The sequence below is a fragment of the Lycium barbarum genome, chromosome 3, assembly GCF_019175385.1.
Source record: "Lycium barbarum isolate Lr01 chromosome 3, ASM1917538v2, whole genome shotgun sequence".
Lineage (NCBI taxonomy): Eukaryota > Viridiplantae > Streptophyta > Magnoliopsida > Solanales > Solanaceae > Lycium > Lycium barbarum.
The window spans coordinates 137,285,657-137,304,257 of record NC_083339.1 but is presented as its reverse complement, the minus strand read 5'-3'; the positions used below and the strand labels follow the sequence as shown (position 1 = coordinate 137,304,257).

The window sequence follows — 18,601 nt, the reverse complement described above, 5'->3', positions numbered from 1 at the left end:
AACATAACAATACTGTTTTGAACTCTTTGTTTGCTCTATTAAATATACAATAACTGAATTATTGTAAAAAAAACTTAACAGTCTCAATATGTTTAGTGTTCCAACCTTTCCTATTCATTTCATGCTTACTTTTTGAACTCTTTTTAAAGACATGGTGGCAAACTCGAGTCGTAACATACAATGGTTTGTGCTTTAGTGCAAAAAACGATACTTTCTCTACAGATAAGTTAAGCTCGTACTTTTTCTTTCTTCAATTAGCTTAGATGGTTGAATAGTAATTTTTGATATTATTATTTTAAGTTATCGCCGTATAAGTTTTATACTCTGATGAATATGAAATTTCCATGATGACAGTGGAAAATTTTTGTGATCTTTTCATTTATTTTGTTTTCTTCCTTTTAGATTATGTTTTCTCTTATTTTTTTGGTCCTACTACGACAACTCTTACTTTCTGTTGTAAGGTTTTTTTCCCTCCTAATTATTTTTTCTTGAGATTCTTTATTTTCTAGCATTCAACTAATTGTTTGAAGGCGAAGATTTAAGTTGAAGACAAGATTTTTGTAATTCTATTCCAATGTCTTAGATTTTCTGTTAGTCTTTACTTGGTATATCATGCTTCTATTATTCTTTCTCATTTTTGGCTTGTAATATTTCCCGTCAAATTTATTGTTTCTTTGGACTTCAACCTATAGCAATTTATGATAAGATTGTGCATTGCAATAGCAATAAATATCGATTGAATAGAATCACCTTTCATGAGTTTGGCTTGCATTTTTACCTTCAAATTTCATGTAACTTACTGCTTATTCTAAATTTATTTACATCATTATAGAAGATTTGTACTTATTAGCATGGGATACACATGCAACACACGTGTCCAACGACTAGTTTAATTAACAAATTACAAGATACAATAGTTAACAATCAAAGAAAAGATAGTTTTTGTATAAAAAAAATTGGCTCGAGGCAAGATACAATGAACTACTAATGCATCTTCTAATATGCACTCAAATAAAAGTTTTAGAGAACTCTTAAATTTTTCAATTGCTTTTGTAAGAATTTAGGGTGAAATAACACAAGAGTTTGGAAGGAAATGAAATGATAAAGCCAAAGGATAAATAAATCAAGTTATCAATTTTGGCATATAGGATATGTATTTATAGAGATTCAACAAGTATCCAACATACCTGTTGAACAATAGATGAGCCCTTTAAAGATTGAATGACACCTTTTCAAAATATTATGTCTCGTCTAAATGGGCAATTTGATTTTCGAATCATCTTCAAAATATATACCAACATGTCTTCCCTTTCAACCTAATTTAATCTTCTTGAGAGCATTTTATATTGTTAAGAGCAGGGTTGTTGTATCAAGGATGTGCTTCGAGTCGAAGAATCCTACCGAAGTTGCAAATGAACTCGAATGCCTCAGATTAAAAACTGAATCCTGAATTAAAATCTCGAAGCTTCTTGAACATTGTTACATAAGTGAACAATGATGTGTTAGGAGCGGGGCCAGGTCCGCCAGGACCCAGGAGGGGTGCCAGCCATGAGCAATGGTAGGGCGCTAGGAGCGGTGGCCAGGATAGTGGATCTAAGAGGGGTGCCAGCCATGACCAACTGCACTCTTAAAAAAAAAAAGAGATACCAGCCATTTGATCAACTGGGCCAGATGGGTGTCAGGAGTGGTGACCTGGATCAAAGAAGTGGTGCCAGTCGTGACCAACAAGATCGTTGATCCTCAAGCGGGGGCGATTGTTTTGTATCAATTGTTCCATAGTTAATTAAAAAGAAAAATACTAATGGGTTTATTGTCTTAAGTGGATTCTCTCACCTAATAGACTAGTCTTTTGGGTTGGTCTGTCCTGTTTGGTCTATAACATTCAATTAGCAGATTACAAAGTGAAACAACATAATTTTGTGATTAAGCTGTATATCCAGCAGGTTTGTTGACAATAAAACTACAGTTGGATCAGATTTAGTCCTTATAAGAGGACTCATTGTTTCATGCCCAAACAAATATCCTTCAAACCTACTGTATGAATCATCGACATTTTATAGCACTCATTCAATATCTATAAGAAAATTGGATGATACGAGTGTGCTCTGATTAAGCACTTTATTCTTCATTAACAAGTTCTGGAAATTATGAAGTGCATTGTAATACTCATTATTTTACATTATAAGTTTTCACAAGTTCTGGAAATTGTAAAGTGGCCACAGGAAGAGCATCTCTCTCTGTCTATTCAAAGATCCGATACTGCTAGTTTAGTTGGTGACATTGGTTCCGCATCCCTACCGATCTCTACCATGAACCGGGTCCGGAACAAATGGGTAAGATTCAGGAGATGGCATCACACATGGATTGCCATTGAAGTAGACCCTCTGAGGGAAAGCCCAACCTTTCTTTTGATCAAGTTTTTTTCCATCCTTGTTAGGTGTTAAATCTGAGTGGACATTTCCATTTGGTCCAGCTTGCATCAGGACATCAGTGTATGGTTTTCTCCCATAAAACAAGGCAGTATCATCTGCATAGTTAGAATATCATCAGCCGGATGAACGCCTTGATGGTCTAATGACCAAGAAATATGAATCAAATAAAGAGATAGGGAGCTTACTGTTTGATAGGTTGGGCATATGCGGTTTGTATGAAAAGGCAGGAACTTGAGTAGCATTGTTGAGGTACGGATGTTGAACGATGAGCGTCCATTGTCTATAATTGAATACATAGTTCAAGTTTGTGATGGTGATCTTCACTCCCCACCACCTTTTGAAGTTTGAATTCACATGCCAATGCACATTGATAGGGCACATGTACTTTGTGCATTTCAACGCCCCCTTATTTACTACCTGTTCACTTGGTGTCTTCCTGCAATTACACTTATTCGTTATCATCTGTTAAGGAGAATCGTCGAAGAATTATTTGAAGTATTACATTACTGCTGGTAATTGTGAAGATATGAAGTATGGGAAATGCATATAAATCTTACATGACACAGTTGCTAATGTTTTCGCAGCCACAAGAACACAAAGGGCAAGGTGTATAACTTCTGTCCTGAGAATTAGAAGAGTTGAAAGAAGACAAGGAGACACAACATGTTGGTTTCGGAGAGGCTAAGAACTGAGAGTAAGTGCAGATCACTCTCCATGTCACTGCATAAAACAATTCAGGCTGTTTTAGAGACACTTAATTAGCACACACTATTTACTCCCATTCATTCAGAAAATCAAACTTACTCATAGCCCTTGTTATTCGTCGTTGATCAGGCGTGATGAAAATAGAGGGACTGACAACTTTAGCAGGACCACAGATATAGCCATCACCTGGTGCATCCAAAGTGAAATTTTTGGGAAGTTTGACAGTTCTGTTTGTAGTCCCAGCAGAGCCAACAGCTATCTGAAATGCTGAGACAGAAGCAGAAGGGTCTTGTCCCCTGGATGCTAAAACGCCACCCGTGCAGCAATTAGCAACTTGCTGGTTATAAGGGGTATTTGGAAGCAAGTCAACAATTTCAGGACTTTTCTCACAGCTGTGAGGCATATTGGATCTAAACTTTGAACAATCCCCTTGATCAGTAGCTTGTGCTCCCAACATGGACCAAATTACCTCATTCTTTGCCCATGTCCAACCTAAAGTCCATCCAGGGTTCGTTATAGGACGATACATTTGGAAATTGTTCATTGTCACCACTGCCTGAAGAATGTGAAACATTCATGAACCAAATTAAGATGTCAAACTGTTTATTAGCAGTGAATGACATAATAGTGTACTTCAAATATCATTACCACATAACCATCAGGAGTCCAAGAAACCACATCCCATTTGATTGTTATGTTTCCCTTTGGATCCAATGCATCATAGGCAGCTGCAGTTATAAGTAAGAAGCTCAAATTAGAATATAGAACCTATGAGTAAAGGAGAGCTACTATTCGAGTTTAATATAATACCTGCACCAGAACATAACGCAAAAAGGAGAAATGTTATAGTAGCTGAGTTCCATGAAATCTTGGACTCCATGGTGGAAAGTTATGCCAAATTTCTCGACAACTTAGGTGATTTATTTAAAGTAGTTTGAAATGCAAATTCATATATCTATGTTAATGTATCTATTTAATAATGAGAGAGATTTGTGTTGAAATGGTCGCATAGAAGGATGCTTTCCTAGAAAGAGACTAAATTTTTTCAACACTGCACCTCCTCTTTCTTGATTTTTATATGCAATTGTCAAACTACGACTTTGAAGGAAGACGTATTACTAAATCAATATTGCAAGAACAACTCACGAGAAACTTAATAAGTAAATACTTCTCCTACTACTAGATTAAAAGAACTTAAAGGAGGAGGGACCCCATCCTTAAAATACTATCCTCCTAATGATTTATTAATGACTATCTAATTTTCTATGTTGATCTAACCACATACGTGCTTCTTTAGTTTGTACAATATACTGCTGTTTTTAATTTTCTGTTTGAATGTTAGGTTTGAATCTTTGGAGAAACAATATTGCAATATTTATATGCAATTTCCTTATCACGATACTTAATCTTTGACTCTTTCAAATTAACGAGAAAATGGAGCAATTAGTACGAGGAATTAATTATGAGCACATGGCAAGGGAGGAGATCTACTCCAGTACTAAATTAGTACTACTAATTGTTCCGTTGATCTCCAATAGAAGACTTGATGAATGCCACGTGGCTGTTCCGATTTAGATGGCTTGCATGTATTTATCTTTTCACAGATAATTACAAAAACATACTTATGAGTAACATAGCACCAGAGAGTTGAAAGTTTGGCATTTTTTTCAATTGCAAAAAGCAAGCTAATAAATACAATTGTATAAGATTGCAATAATCTAATTTTGAAATTATTTCAAAAAAATAAAGGCAAAAGATTTTCTTTCCCAGATGAAATTCATGTAACCGAATTCTTCTCTTTTAAAAATATTTAAACTAGAAAGTAAAAAACCTTCAACATTTTATTTGAATAGTGTTTACTTGTATCGTACAAAATTGCTTTTTATTTATAGTCTTCAAAACTGTCATATTAATAAATATTCTTTTTGGTCCAAAAACAATTGTAATCATGTTTTTTGGTAACAAATGTAATTATGTTAATTAATATGTTTGTTAACTATTCTGTGAAAATATAAAGAAAAAGATAAATGCAATCCAAATCATTAAAATTTTGAATAGCCATGTGGCATTCATCAAGCTAACTATTGAGAATTAATGGAGCAAATCCGCCCCCTTAATTACTGTATTATAATCTTCATGTTATGATCCTAGTATAAGGTGTTTGCAAGATAACGGTTAATAATCTCGAGATAGAATGTGAGATTATTTAATATCATATTTGGACGAATTTATATTTTTAGTATAAGCAATATAAATCATTAAGAAGCCTATTTTAAAAAAATATTTTATACCATATTAAAGGTCGGATAACAATCAGCTGATCTCGGGATGAAACCGAATGACAAAATCGTCCTTCTCTAAAAGTTTTCTTCCAAAAACTTTTAAGAAGCCTAAAGTTAAAAATAAAAATAATAATTTATCTATTACGAAGTCAAACACACATTTATATTATACCTTGTATATGTTAATTTTAATATAATAAACTAAAATATTATTGTTATTATTATTATTATTAGTTAATCAGCGTATTTTAATAACCTCTAGTTTGACTGCACCAGCCTTTCAAATTGTACAAACGCATTTGCTGGTAGGTAACCTCGGGTGTAGCTATGAAAGATTCGAAAATTAAGGAGCAAATATTTGGACAAAAGATTAAAAAAAGTGAAATCGGACAAATAGAAACGAACTGTGATCGATATGATCCTTAATGTAATAAAAGTTGTTTATTTTAATCTTTTGCCCTAAACCTAACATATTTATCAGAAAAAGTTACTAAACCTAACATATCAAAATATGTTAGGTTTAGGGAAAAAACCCCTTACAATTGAAATCCAAAATTTAAGTTTGTGTGAAAAATAACACACATCCACTATTAGTTTGAACCACCGTGCTCAAATTTAGGATAAACGTATAAACTTTCTAAGAACATATTCACTGTATACGGATCAAGTCAAATAGTCAAATATACCCTTCGTTATACTTTGGGTCCAAATATACTCCTACCGTCATACTATTGGTTCAAATATACCCCTCATCCGTTAAGTTTGTCCAAGGTGGACATTCAATCATACACCGCCATTGCCACCATTTTCGCTACCAATAATGAATTGGGTCCTCCTGTCTGCATATATCAAAAATGTAAAATTAAAGTTAGTCAGTATTATCCTTTCAATAATGAATTGGTTTTCAATTTCAAGATTGATTAGTTACTCCGACTGTGTTTGATTGAAATATTGCGAGCTTATTGAAGCCAGCCATGGCGGATAATTTTTGAAGAAACTCGGTTGTTGAATCCAGCATTGATAAATTTAATTTCTTTTTAAAGAAATTTATAGACGAAATCTTCAGTATCTTCTCCAATATCTGCTTCTTCCATTTCTTGTTCACTATCAATTTCTTGAAGGCCGTTGAAAATATCACCCCAATCTTCTTCCATCTTTAGCTTCTTCTTTTTTTCTTCTTTGATTCGTCTGGTCAGTTATTTCTATATGTTGCCGCCAATTTTTTGGGCGAGTTCTTGTCTTTTTATCTCGAGGGGAAACGGTAAAACACAGAAAGTTAAAGACAGAAAAATGGGTATGGACGCATATTACTCGCACGAACAATATTTTTTTTATTTTTTTATCATAGCAGGGTAATTAACACGTTAAAAAACAAATTTAGAATGAATTTAGGTGTTTGTACATGAATTGAACGGTAACGGTGGCAATGGTGGTGGAGTGGAAGGAAATTTTAGTGGTTGAAAAATAAATAGAGGGGGAGGAGTAAAATGGGTTGGGGGCGCTGAGGTGGCATGACACGTGGCATCCACCTCATATCATATGGTAGTGTCACGTATGATTGAATGTTCACCTTGGACAAACTTAACGGGGGAGGGGTATATTTGAACCAATAGTAGAACGGTTGGGGTATATTTGGACCCAAAGTATAACGAAGGGTATATTTGGCTCTTTTCCGCATTTGATTATAAGGATAAAGGAAATCCGAGATAAATTTGAGCTTATTTTTTTCTGGTCGGGTAGAATTTTTAATCTCGGATCTGGTGAATCTCGAAATTGTTTATACTTTAATTGTGGTATTACTTTTAGGGAAAATTACATAGGATACCTACTTAAGATTCTTTATTACAAAATATATAGATAGTTTTCCTTATTTACAAAACATAACGGTATATTACGAAACATGACGGATTTTCATACATTTTTGGTTTTTTTATTTTTTTCCAAGAAAATATATATTTAAAAAAAATTGGCTCAAAGGCTTAAAAAAATACCCCAAATTTTTGTGTATAAAAAATGTATGAAATGTGTATGTGTGAGCCGAATTTTTAATATAATTTTCATACACAAAATTGTGAGCGAAAACTTTAAGCCTTGAATATTGTATGAAATTTGTTACAATGTTGTTGTAGTTGTATTAATTTTTTAGAAACCTAAAATGAACTTTATATACGAAAAATGTAAATGAAATTCTAAGTCTTGAGCGAGATATAAATATTTCATACCATTCTCATGCATAAAATTTTAAGCGTAATGTTTAAGCCTTGATCGAGATATACACATTTCATACGTTCTTCATACATAAAATTTGAGCGAACTTTTTAAGCCTTGAGTAAGATATAAACATTTCATATACAAAAATTTAAGCGATTATTTTAAGTCTTGAATGTTGTATCAAAGTTGTATACAATGTTGTTGTAGTTGTATTAATTTTACAGAAATCTAACATGAACTTTATACACGAAAATGTGAGCGAAATTTTAAGACTTGAGCGATATACAAATTTCATACTGTTTTTATACACACAATTTAGAGCGAATTTTTTAAGCGATATACACATTTCATACACTAAATTTTGAGCGAACTTTTTAAGTCTTGAGCGAGATATACACATTTCATACAACTACATAAATTTTTTATCAAAAAACATATTTTAAAAAAATATTTTTTTTTTAAATAAAATAATTTTTTTTAAAAAATAAAATTTAAAAAAGCATGTTTTGTATAGGGTTTGTAATGTTATGTTTTGTAAATATAAAACTAACGTCACGTTTCGTAAATATTTCTCCTTAAGATGTATATATACGTAGTTGTCCCTTACTTTTATGCACTCCCTATGTTTCAAAATAATTGAGGTTTTAAATTTGAACACATGGATTAAAGAATTCAATTACTCCTAAAAATTAAGATGTGTATTGACTAAAATAGTCTTCATTAAGAGGGACTTTGAAATCATAACATGCATTAAATTTGTTTATTGAATAAAAAATGTGTAAATTTGAAAAAAGAATCAAATACATTCTTGATAAACTAAAAACTTCAATTATTTTGGATCAACTTTTAGAGGTTAAATCCTTAATTATTTTGGACCGCAGAAAGTAGTACTCTATATGGGATAACAATTCGTGTATTACTAATCCCCAGATAAAATAAACGACATCACATATTTATCCTTTTTCAAAACTTTCCAAATTCTATTAAGAGAGTTGGTTGAACTAGGAAATAATAATATTAGAATTTATCTCATACACATATTTTATATTATATTTCAGGTATAAGCAATCCCGAGATTAGTTATACCATAATTTTAATTTTATTTTATGTTACATTCAATGTGAGATAACAGTCCTAAAATAGCTAGTCGTGGATAAAACAATCAAATGTCAAAAAACCCTTTCTTTAAAACTTCTCTCCCAAGAATTTTAAGAAGCCCGAGGTTAAATTTGAAAATGAAAATAAAATCAAGATTTTATCTTTCATCAAATCACACACATATTCTACGTTGTACCTCGAATATTTAATTTTTAATTCAGTGAACTAAATATTTATCAAAAAAAATATCCATTAAATAATAATATTAATGTTTAATCTTGGTATTGTAATTCTTACATTTTGATCCCGATATAGAGCCTGTTAAAACGGATTGGCTTATAAGTTACTTATAACTTGTTTTTAGTTTTTTTGAGTGTTTGACTGGTCAGTTTAAAGTCATTTTGTGCATAAAATAAGCCCAAAAAAATAATTTAACTCGTTTGACTTAGCTTATCTAAAGCAGCTTATAAGCTGTTTTCAGCTTATAAGCCAAAAAAAATAAGCTAGCCTACCCCAACTTATTTTTTTTTGACTTATAAACTGAAAACAACTTATAAGTTCCTTATTTTAAGCCCATCCAAACCGGCTTACCGTAACTTGTTTCAAATAGTACACCAGCCTTTGCTTGTAGTCTGGGGTGGCTCAAGGGTGAGGTCATTGCTTTAGGTCCCCAAATTTTTGAGGCCCCAAAATTTAGGGATGTATTTTATAATTATTTTTTATAATCTTAGATGATGTTGGAAATTGTGAAAAGTACAAAATTTATATAATAAAAGGAAGAAAGAAAGAAAAACTATCTACTCCATCTGTTTCAATTTATGTGAATTTACTTCTTTATTAGTCCTTACCAAAAAAAATAATCACTTTCTGTATTTGGAAACACTTTATCTTTATGTAATGAGTTATAGCCACACAAAATATATGACTCATTTAGGACCAAAAACTTAAAAATCTTCTCTTTTTTCTTAAACTCCGTATTCAATCAAATGGATTTACATAAATTGAAATTGAAACGGATAGAGTACTTTTTAAGAGAAATATTTTTACAACTTTGAACTAAACAAATAAAGTTTTTATTATAACATCTATAGTAATATATTTAAAACACATGGCTAACATCTAATTAACTTAAATCAATTCTTATTATTATAAATATCAATATAACTATGTGAAATCAAAGGCAACAAGTATAAAAAAAAAAAAAGGCATTAGTTGCTTTCAAGAATTTGAGACGGAGGGGTTATCTTCCTACTGGGTTTCCTTAATCACTGTCTCGGTATTAGTTGCTTTAAACTTGACATGTTTTGTAAGATAGGCATATAAACTTATAAGGTGACCAGATAGACACTTAAACTTACTCAAAGTGTATTTTTCAAGTTTTTCAGTTGTTTTGAAAACAAAAATTATATTTTTCAAGCACTCACAATTTTCATGGCCAAACAAGCCCTAAATATATCACAAAATATTTTTTTTAAAATGCAAAAATAAATTAAACGCATATACATGAGACTATAAATGTGCACTTAAACCAATAAATACTCGCTAATCGCAATTTTGCAGCTTTCAATTAACTCAGATTTTTTTTTTACACTTGAATAATTAAAAAACAATAACTTTAACCAATAAAAATCCTTAAAAAAAGAAATTTCAAATTAAGAAATTTCTAAGTTCAGTATTTCAAGTGTAAAAGAAATTTCAAATTAAGAAAACTGTAAAGCCGGGAAGAAATTTCTTAATTTGAAATTTTTTTTTAAGGATTTTTATTAGTTAAAGTTATTGTTTTTTAATTATTCAAGTGTAAAAAAAAACCGAGTTAATTGAAAGCTGCAAAATTGCGATTAGCGAGTATTTATTGGTTTAAGTGCACATTTATAGTCTCATGTATATGCGTTTGCCTTATTTTTGCATTTTAAAAAAATATTTTGTGATATATTTAGGGCTTGTTTGGCCATGAAAATTGTGAGTGTTTGAAAAATATAGTTTTTGTTTTCAAAACAACTGAAAAACTTGAAAAATACACTTTGAGTAAGTTTAAGTGTCTATCTGGTCACCTTATAAGTTTATATGCCTATCTTACAAAACATGCCAAGTTTAAAGGTCCATCTAGGTATTAAGCCAATTTTCTATTACCTCTCAAACTTTCCGGTTCTTTAATTCAGACACAAGGATGATTATTTAGTGAATACTTGAACTTAGAGCTAAATTGTGTCTAGTAAATATTGACACATACTGTTAGATTAGCACAACAATAACAATAGCATGTCTAGTGTAATTCTATCGCTAATATTAGCACACATTTTCATAACAATAAGGTCTTTTGATCACACTATTTTGATCATAATGGTCCAAATGAGATAAATTCATATGACTATTTAGATCAAATTTAATAATTTATACTTATTTAATATCATTTCTTCTCAAAAAATTTCTTAATTTAAAATTATACAATAGAGATTATGATAATTTTTACATAAGTGTGACCAAATTTGAAGTAAATTGGTGTGATAATTTAGCAACCCTCTTTCCATAAATGGTACACGGACTCTGGTAACTAAAGAACAGAAGGAGAGAGAAACATAACTCAAATTCGTCGGTAACAATCGAACACTGGTAAGTGGTAACTAAACAATTTCTTCGTTAACTTCGTGCTTAATAAAAACCCGTCATTTAAAATCAATTTTTATTTGTCAAAATGTGCAATACACTCAATTTGGTCTTAATGAAACCCAAATTTACCTTTTGCCACCCTAAGCCCAGAAGCCCTAAAATCACCGGGATTAAACACATTCCAAAATCAAACTACCAGAAAATTTAATGGTGAATCGCATATTTTTTTAATTTTAGTAATTACAATTCCAACCAAAATAGAGAAAAGTCAATTATTATACCAACAATGGGATAGATTCAAGAAGTGTGAAAGCTCAATTTTTTTCTCACCCAGTACGCTATTCACCGCGTATTACACCAAATCAAACAGATGAAAAAATTGAAAATATGTGTTTTTTATATATACATTTATCACTAGACCATAGTTAAATGATATTTTCCTTTGATTTTTAACAGTAATATTACTTTTTCTAAATCGTTCCTAGTCAATTTAGATGTGTCCGATTGATAGGTCAAGGGCGAGAAAATGACAGTTATTCAGCTGCATAAGGTAAAAGTAAACATTACAATTTTTAGTTAATTTTCGACATATCATCTTTGGGAAAACCTTGGATGGCAAGGATCCATATTCACATGTTTCAATAATCTCAATCGTGTTAGTTACAGAAGCAGAACAATACCAAGGAGATTAGAATTTATTTACAAGAGAATCAGGTTTACCTTTTCATCTCCAAAGCAGTAATAAACAAAAATGAAAGCATGAGAAAAGGGAGAGAATACCGAAAAACCATAGGAATGGGTGGAATTGGAAAGCTTATTCCAAACAAACTAGAGTATAATATAGCAGAAGAAAAGAAAAGAAAAGCTTTCCAACCCACCAATCCCCATAATTTTTCGGATAAAGTCATCTCCCATTTCAGATCTGCTAAACTCACATTCAACTTAAATAATTTGTGTATGTGATGTAATGATGAAAAGGCTTTTATAAAGGAAGAAGGGCAAAGTGTGGTGTGGCGGAAAGTGGTTGGAAGCTGACTTGTGAATAGTGTTAACTCTTGACATTTCAGATAAGCATTGAGTGCATTCTCGTACGCCTCCTATTCCATCACTTATTTAATCTTCTGGTCCCCACTATTTTATTTGCCCTTTACCTACCGTGGAAAATTATCCTCTAACTACATTTATTAAATTCTTCGTTTTAACGACGTTTTGGAATACCATTAGCAAGATGAGATTTTATTAAGCAATAATGCATAGAAGAAATAAAGGTTGCTCCATTCGTTTCAAAATAAATGAATTTTTGAGGTGCGAAAGCTTAATTAAAGAGTAATATATTGATATTACCCTATTGGTTCTTTACCAAAAAAAAAATAAACTAGAAATAGTCATTAAAAATGTAGGTAATTTTGAAAAAAACTAATTAATACATATCTAGATTTTGAACACTTATTCCAATGGACCATAAAAAGGTAATTCATTTTTATTGGATTGAGGGAGTACTATTTTCTAATAATATTCCTTCACAAGAAATAACATGGGACTTACGCTTTGTCGGCATGAGATATTATTGTTTACTGATTCAAGTGTCAAAAGTATATAGAAAATGCAAATGCTGATGTGGTGGCACCGTGGCAACTGATGTTTGTTTATTCCGGATTCGGATAATCAATTAAATTTGTAAATGGATATAGAATATATGCTTCGTTCTTGATGTGTGTTGGATAAGGAAAGTAAATATTTGAGAGCACCTTAATAAAACGGCTAAAGAAGATAGTTGGCTAGTAACGCAAATGTCCATGTATAATGTATGATACTTGATGGATTGAATGCAATAACAACAATAACGAGTGGCCTTGGCCGAATCAAATAATGAGAGAGATTGTATATATGAACTCTTCTATTACAAGTGTTCTTAGAAAGTAAAAGGAACCACCCCCCTTAAGGGAGGAGAACATGCTCTATTTATAGTGCCATGCTCCTAGATCTCACACAGATGAGGACTAATAAAATAATCATGACAAGGACAGCCCTGCACGGATTTGGTGGGATTGGACTGACGGCGCCGTCTGACACACGCATGGTAGGTAGTTGACTATGGCAGCACGCCACTGGCGCGAGGTCCGTATGCAACGGCCACACGGAACAACGGCTACTCGGACCAACCGCCACGAATGCTCGAGTCGTCGTTCTCGGATACTCGACTCCCCGGGCTTGGGCGTTCCGACAATGCCAAAGGCGGATCAGTCGATGCCCCACTCCGGCCCAAACACTACCCCGGTCAAGGGCTAATGGGCCCACCTGTCGCGTGGCCGATGGGTCTCCTAGAACCACGGTATCCCTCTACCTCCATTCAGCTGTATCTTCCTTTATTCGTTTCGTCCTTCGACCTTCTCTAACATCTTATTTTTTCAGGTTTTCCCAAGGGCTCGGTAGCCCCCAGACCGGGTCGGGGACCGTTCCCTCAGTACCGGCATCCGAGTTTGACACAGCGGGTTCTTCCCGTGTTCTTGACGATGCTGCAAAAAGAAAACGGCCCTCCGAGAAGGGGCAGACGCCGAAAAGGAAGAAAGCAAGAAGCGTCGCTCGGTCCTCAAGGGAAGAGACGGAGCCCGACATCATTATCCGGAGTGTCGGCTCTGTTCCCTCCGTGGCTCCAATACCGGAGGAGGCGTTCTCCGTTCCACCCCTTCCTTCTATCGGCGAAGGTCTGCTGGTTCCTGCTCCACATTCAGGTGCGGAAGAAATACTTTCACCGGCTCCTCTTCGGTCGATTGACTTTGTCGACATTTCAGGTGAAAGTTCTTCGGAAGACATTCCCCTACAAAGGAAAAGGTCCGGGGAAGCGACTGCTGCTGAAGCCGACAAAAGGCCCGCCCTAGTACCGGAGAGCGAGGCCCCCATAGGTGCTCACGCGTTTCCCGAGCATGAGCCTGCTAAAATTGTGGAGCCCCAGGCCTTTGCCGAAAATATTGAGGCTGCTCCAAGTTCATCTTCCCCGGCTCTGCGGGTGGATGATTTCGATGATATGTTCTCCAGAACTCCCCCCGCCACCGGTGAAGCTGCGGGCTTTGGTCATCTCCTTATTCTTCGGGCCACGAGGTCGGCCAACCGGACCAACGACTCTGGTGCCAGGGACAACTTGGTGAATATTTTCCCGGCCCCGAGCGTGGAACCAAGGAGAACCCGATCGGCAGTAATCACCGTCCCCGAGGACTGCAGCTTCTTGTCGCGTCCGGTGGGTGTAGCGAGCTATTTGTGACCCCTCGTCTCTGATTCGGACAAGCGCAAAATGACCGGGGTCACCTGGCAGTGCCTCATTAACGAGGGTATGCACGCGGGCAACCGGGTAAGGTTCTTAGCCATCTTTGTATAATTTATCTGGGGATTTTACCCTTACTTCGCCTAAGTCTTCTAACTTGTTCTACCTGCAGAGTGTGGTGCTGGTTAATGAAGCTTTCATCCGTGCCCAACATGATATAGACGATCTTCGAGGCCAACTGGATGCCCAGGGCCGAGAAACGGAGAAGTACCAGCATCTTCTTCAGGAGAAGGAGGAAGAGTTGAATCGGGCGGCCGTGCTGGCCAACCTCCGTCCCGAGCTTGATACGGCTAAGGACGAGAACCGTCGTTTGAAGAGTGAACTGGTCGCTATGGCCGACTATAACCGGAGCCTTGAGTCTGAAAAAATCGGCCTTAACCGGGATAAAGCCCAATTTTCCTCGAGGCTAGATGAGCTCGAGACCACGGTTTCTCGACTCCGGGGAGAGCTGGACTCGGTGAAGGCTGATGCAACGGGCTTGGCCGAGAGGAACCGGCAGCTGGAGTTCGAGGCCGCCTTGTCCAACGAGCGTAGGAGGGTGTTCGAGGAAAAGCCGAGGAGCGGTCTCAGATATGCGAAGGCCTAAGGGCCGAGCTCGAAGAGGCGGGTATCGCCAACAACGGCCTTAAGGCCGAGCTGGAGGCAGCCACTGGTAGGATAAGTGTCCTTGAGGAAGACCGGGCTGATCTGGAAGCGAAATTGGCCAAGGCTGAGGCCGACTTGGAAGAGACCTGGGGAAGTGTTGAGGCGGCCGAGGCTCATACTGCTATTGTTGCCGAGTATGAGAAGTGGAAGTCTCGGCGGATCACCCTCGAGCAAGCTGAGCACGGTTTCTCGGATCTTCCGGCCCTGATACTCGAGGCCAAGAGGATGGAGGAAGAAGCCAATCGTGCCCTCAGGTCCGAGTCAGACGACTCCGAGCGAACTGTGTCCGAGCACTCATCCTCCTCCAGTTATGCCGGATAGTATGGGGCTCATGCCTTGCTTTTTGTTTTGTTTTTTTGCCTTTGTAGGACTTTGTTTTTCTTTTGATGTAAGAGACATCCGTTGTATAAATGAAAAATGCATCTTTCTTGCTTCTTCGTTTGAATGTTTACTCGCTGCTTTTGCTATAGTTGTTGATCCGTTCTAGGACAAGTCGACTCGTAGTCGTTAATTCTTCGTGCCCGTAGGTCTTATCCGATATTTTGGGGCCGGTGGCTTATCAAATTTTGGCTTGGATCATTGTGGTCTCGTTGCCTTTGTCGAATTTCGACCATGGTACCCGGCGTAGGGTATGCGAACGAGGCAGTACCGAAATACGGTTTTTATCAACTGGGCAAAGTATATTTGACAGGAAGCTGTTATCCCAACTTTTGATAACTTTGTGCTTGCAAGATGTTTGTACATATGAGAATTTTAACTCTTTCTTCCTTAGCCGTAGCAAATGTAAAATGGGACACGATTCGTTATGATCGTTTGGTCCTTACATTGGAGGCTATGGCCGGTAGCCGGGCCTTAACTTTGCCGTAGCAAAATGCTAAATGGGACACGATTCATTATGATCGTTTGGTCCTTACATTGGAGGCTATGGCCGGTGGCCGGGCTTTAACTTTGCCGTAGCAAAATGCTAAATGGGACACGATTCATTATGATCGTTGTCACACCCCATTTTAACCGGGTTGATTTAGGAGTATGACGTATTGGTGATTCCTATTTATTTTGTTTAAAGGAGTCGCCACCTAATTAATTTAACGGTGAATTAGGACACCTAAACATTAACTAAGGTAAAGTTAAAACTAAACCTCTGTTAATGGTCTGCTTAACCAGTATGATTCTAGGCAAGGGCTCTATATTATCCTAAAGGGAAGGGGTTATGCATCCTTTAGAATCCGTTAACTTACGGTTATCCGACCAAACTTAGGTTAATTAATTAGATTGAATAAGATGCTTGAAATTTTAAAAAGTACAAGAAATGTTGCTGAAGTTTATAAAATATAAGAAATATTGCTGAGGTTTTATAAAAATATAAGAATGACGCTTAAGATAAGATTTAAGTAAAATATAATGATTTACATGAAAGGGGATTTTAAATGCTATTTTAAAACTTATAGAAGTTGATACGGCTTTTAAATAAGAATGCTATTTAGAATGAGATTTGTAGAAAATATAGTAATTTACATAAGGAAAACTTCAGATGCCATTTAAGATGAACTTATAAAATGTTGCTAAGGCCTTAAATAATAATGCTCTTTGAAATAAAATTTATACATAATATATAAAAATGCGAATTTGTAACATGTTTTGATAACTATTTGAAACAACTTTAACGATTATGTATTAATTGGCTTCGCGCTTTGGAAATACGAGATTATGCTTTGTTAACTACATTTGACTAAAGTATGCATAATTTGGATGAAAGTTTAAGACGTCTACAAAATATTCTTTAATTCCTATTTGCGTGTTAGTGACGTTTTGAAATTCCTAAGATAATAAAACATGATTCCTTTGACTCAAAAAATGTGAATTTCATGCTATTGAAAATTAATCATCCTAAATGTTATAAATACTTCGAATAACTTCAATATAAAAGAAGAAAATGAAACTTACGGGACTAATTATTAGTTTTTCCTTAGATTGACTAACCCTTACTAAAATCAAAACTACTAATTCATTAAGGTTCGTCTAAATTAGGAGAATAAAACAAAGTAAAGGGTTAGTTGCATAATACAAATTAGATGCACAAAATAAAATAAAATAAAATAAAGGAGTAGATATAATTTAATGGGGGGTCAGCCCATTTTTAGAACTGCTGCTGCTGTTTTTCGTTTGGGCTTTGGCCCAGCATTTTATTTTGCTGCGGACAGAGCTGATGCGAGGGGGGTTTCGTTGGGCTTTTGGCCCAACGCCCAATGTGGAAGGAGATGAGTCCTTTGGACTCGTATGCGAGGTTCATGCGAAAAGAAAATGAAAGAAAGATTAGTATTCGATCAATAAGGTTAAACATGTAAAAGTATAAATTCAAACAACTCCGTAAGTTATATATATACATTACGTATACTTAAGTATAATCCACGCATACACAAATTAGCCACCACACACATATCAACAGGCGATACTCAAACATGGGCAGAATCAAATAGTGTAGCATTCGTTGTTCTTAGACGTGTATAGAATTTGGACATATACAAAGGTTGGTATACACATAATATTCAGAGTACACTTGATATACTTGAAAGGTATACACTAATGTGCGACCCTTGTATACACTCGGCGTATACTAAGGCTCATATACTATATATACTTAGAGGTATATCATACCACAAACAAAACTAGATGTGGAATAGAAGAAAACAAGCCAACATGGGCACATTTCAAAAAATGCAAACAAAAGGAAAGGAAAGTCATGCACTGTCATGTCAACTTATGTGCTTCAAACCAAAACCAACATACCAATCTACACATGCTTGACAACTTGCAGACTGAGCATAAATCTAAGAGGACAAAAAAAAAAAACACATTCCTAAACGGACAGTTTCAGACTTATGTATGCAGATTACCAAAGGGCCAAAGTATTTCTTATTCCTAAATGAAAACATGTTCAAGTCATTACCAAATTTCGTTCATTTAAGAACTTCCAACAAAATATTCAACCGCCACAGTTATATTCTTATCAGAGGGAAAGACAAAGGAACTAACAATAGGTATGTGCATCGCAGTCATACAGAGGCATGAGTATTTAGTAGATTAACATGAACTACATATGAACACAAACATGTTAATAAGATTAAAAATCATCTGAAACTGAATTAAGGCATGAATAGGCAGATTCTGCTGACTACAAGCCTGGAAATTAAACCATATTAACATGAATGTCTAAGTATTTTAAAACGAAACTTAAGCTAACTAAAAATAGGAATATGCATAAGGTTACTGGGCCAAGATAAACTGAATACCAACTGAGCATT

At 35.0% G+C, this 18,601-nt stretch overlaps 1 protein-coding gene across 1 annotated transcript; it reads right to left on the bottom strand.

Moving 5' to 3' along the window:
- Positions 1–2,019: 2,019 nt before the first annotated feature.
- Positions 2,020–4,195, bottom strand: LOC132632839 (COBRA-like protein 4). The gene is made up of 6 exons (XM_060348939.1): positions 3,948–4,195; positions 3,786–3,865; positions 3,237–3,693; positions 2,990–3,152; positions 2,618–2,868; positions 2,020–2,527 (listed from the first exon to the last, which is right to left on the bottom strand). Exons 1-6 carry the CDS (start codon positions 4,015–4,017, stop codon positions 2,295–2,297), a joined length of 1,254 nt encoding a protein of 417 aa, XP_060204922.1. The 5' UTR covers positions 4,018–4,195; the 3' UTR covers positions 2,020–2,294.
- Positions 4,196–18,601: the final 14,406 nt, after the last annotated feature.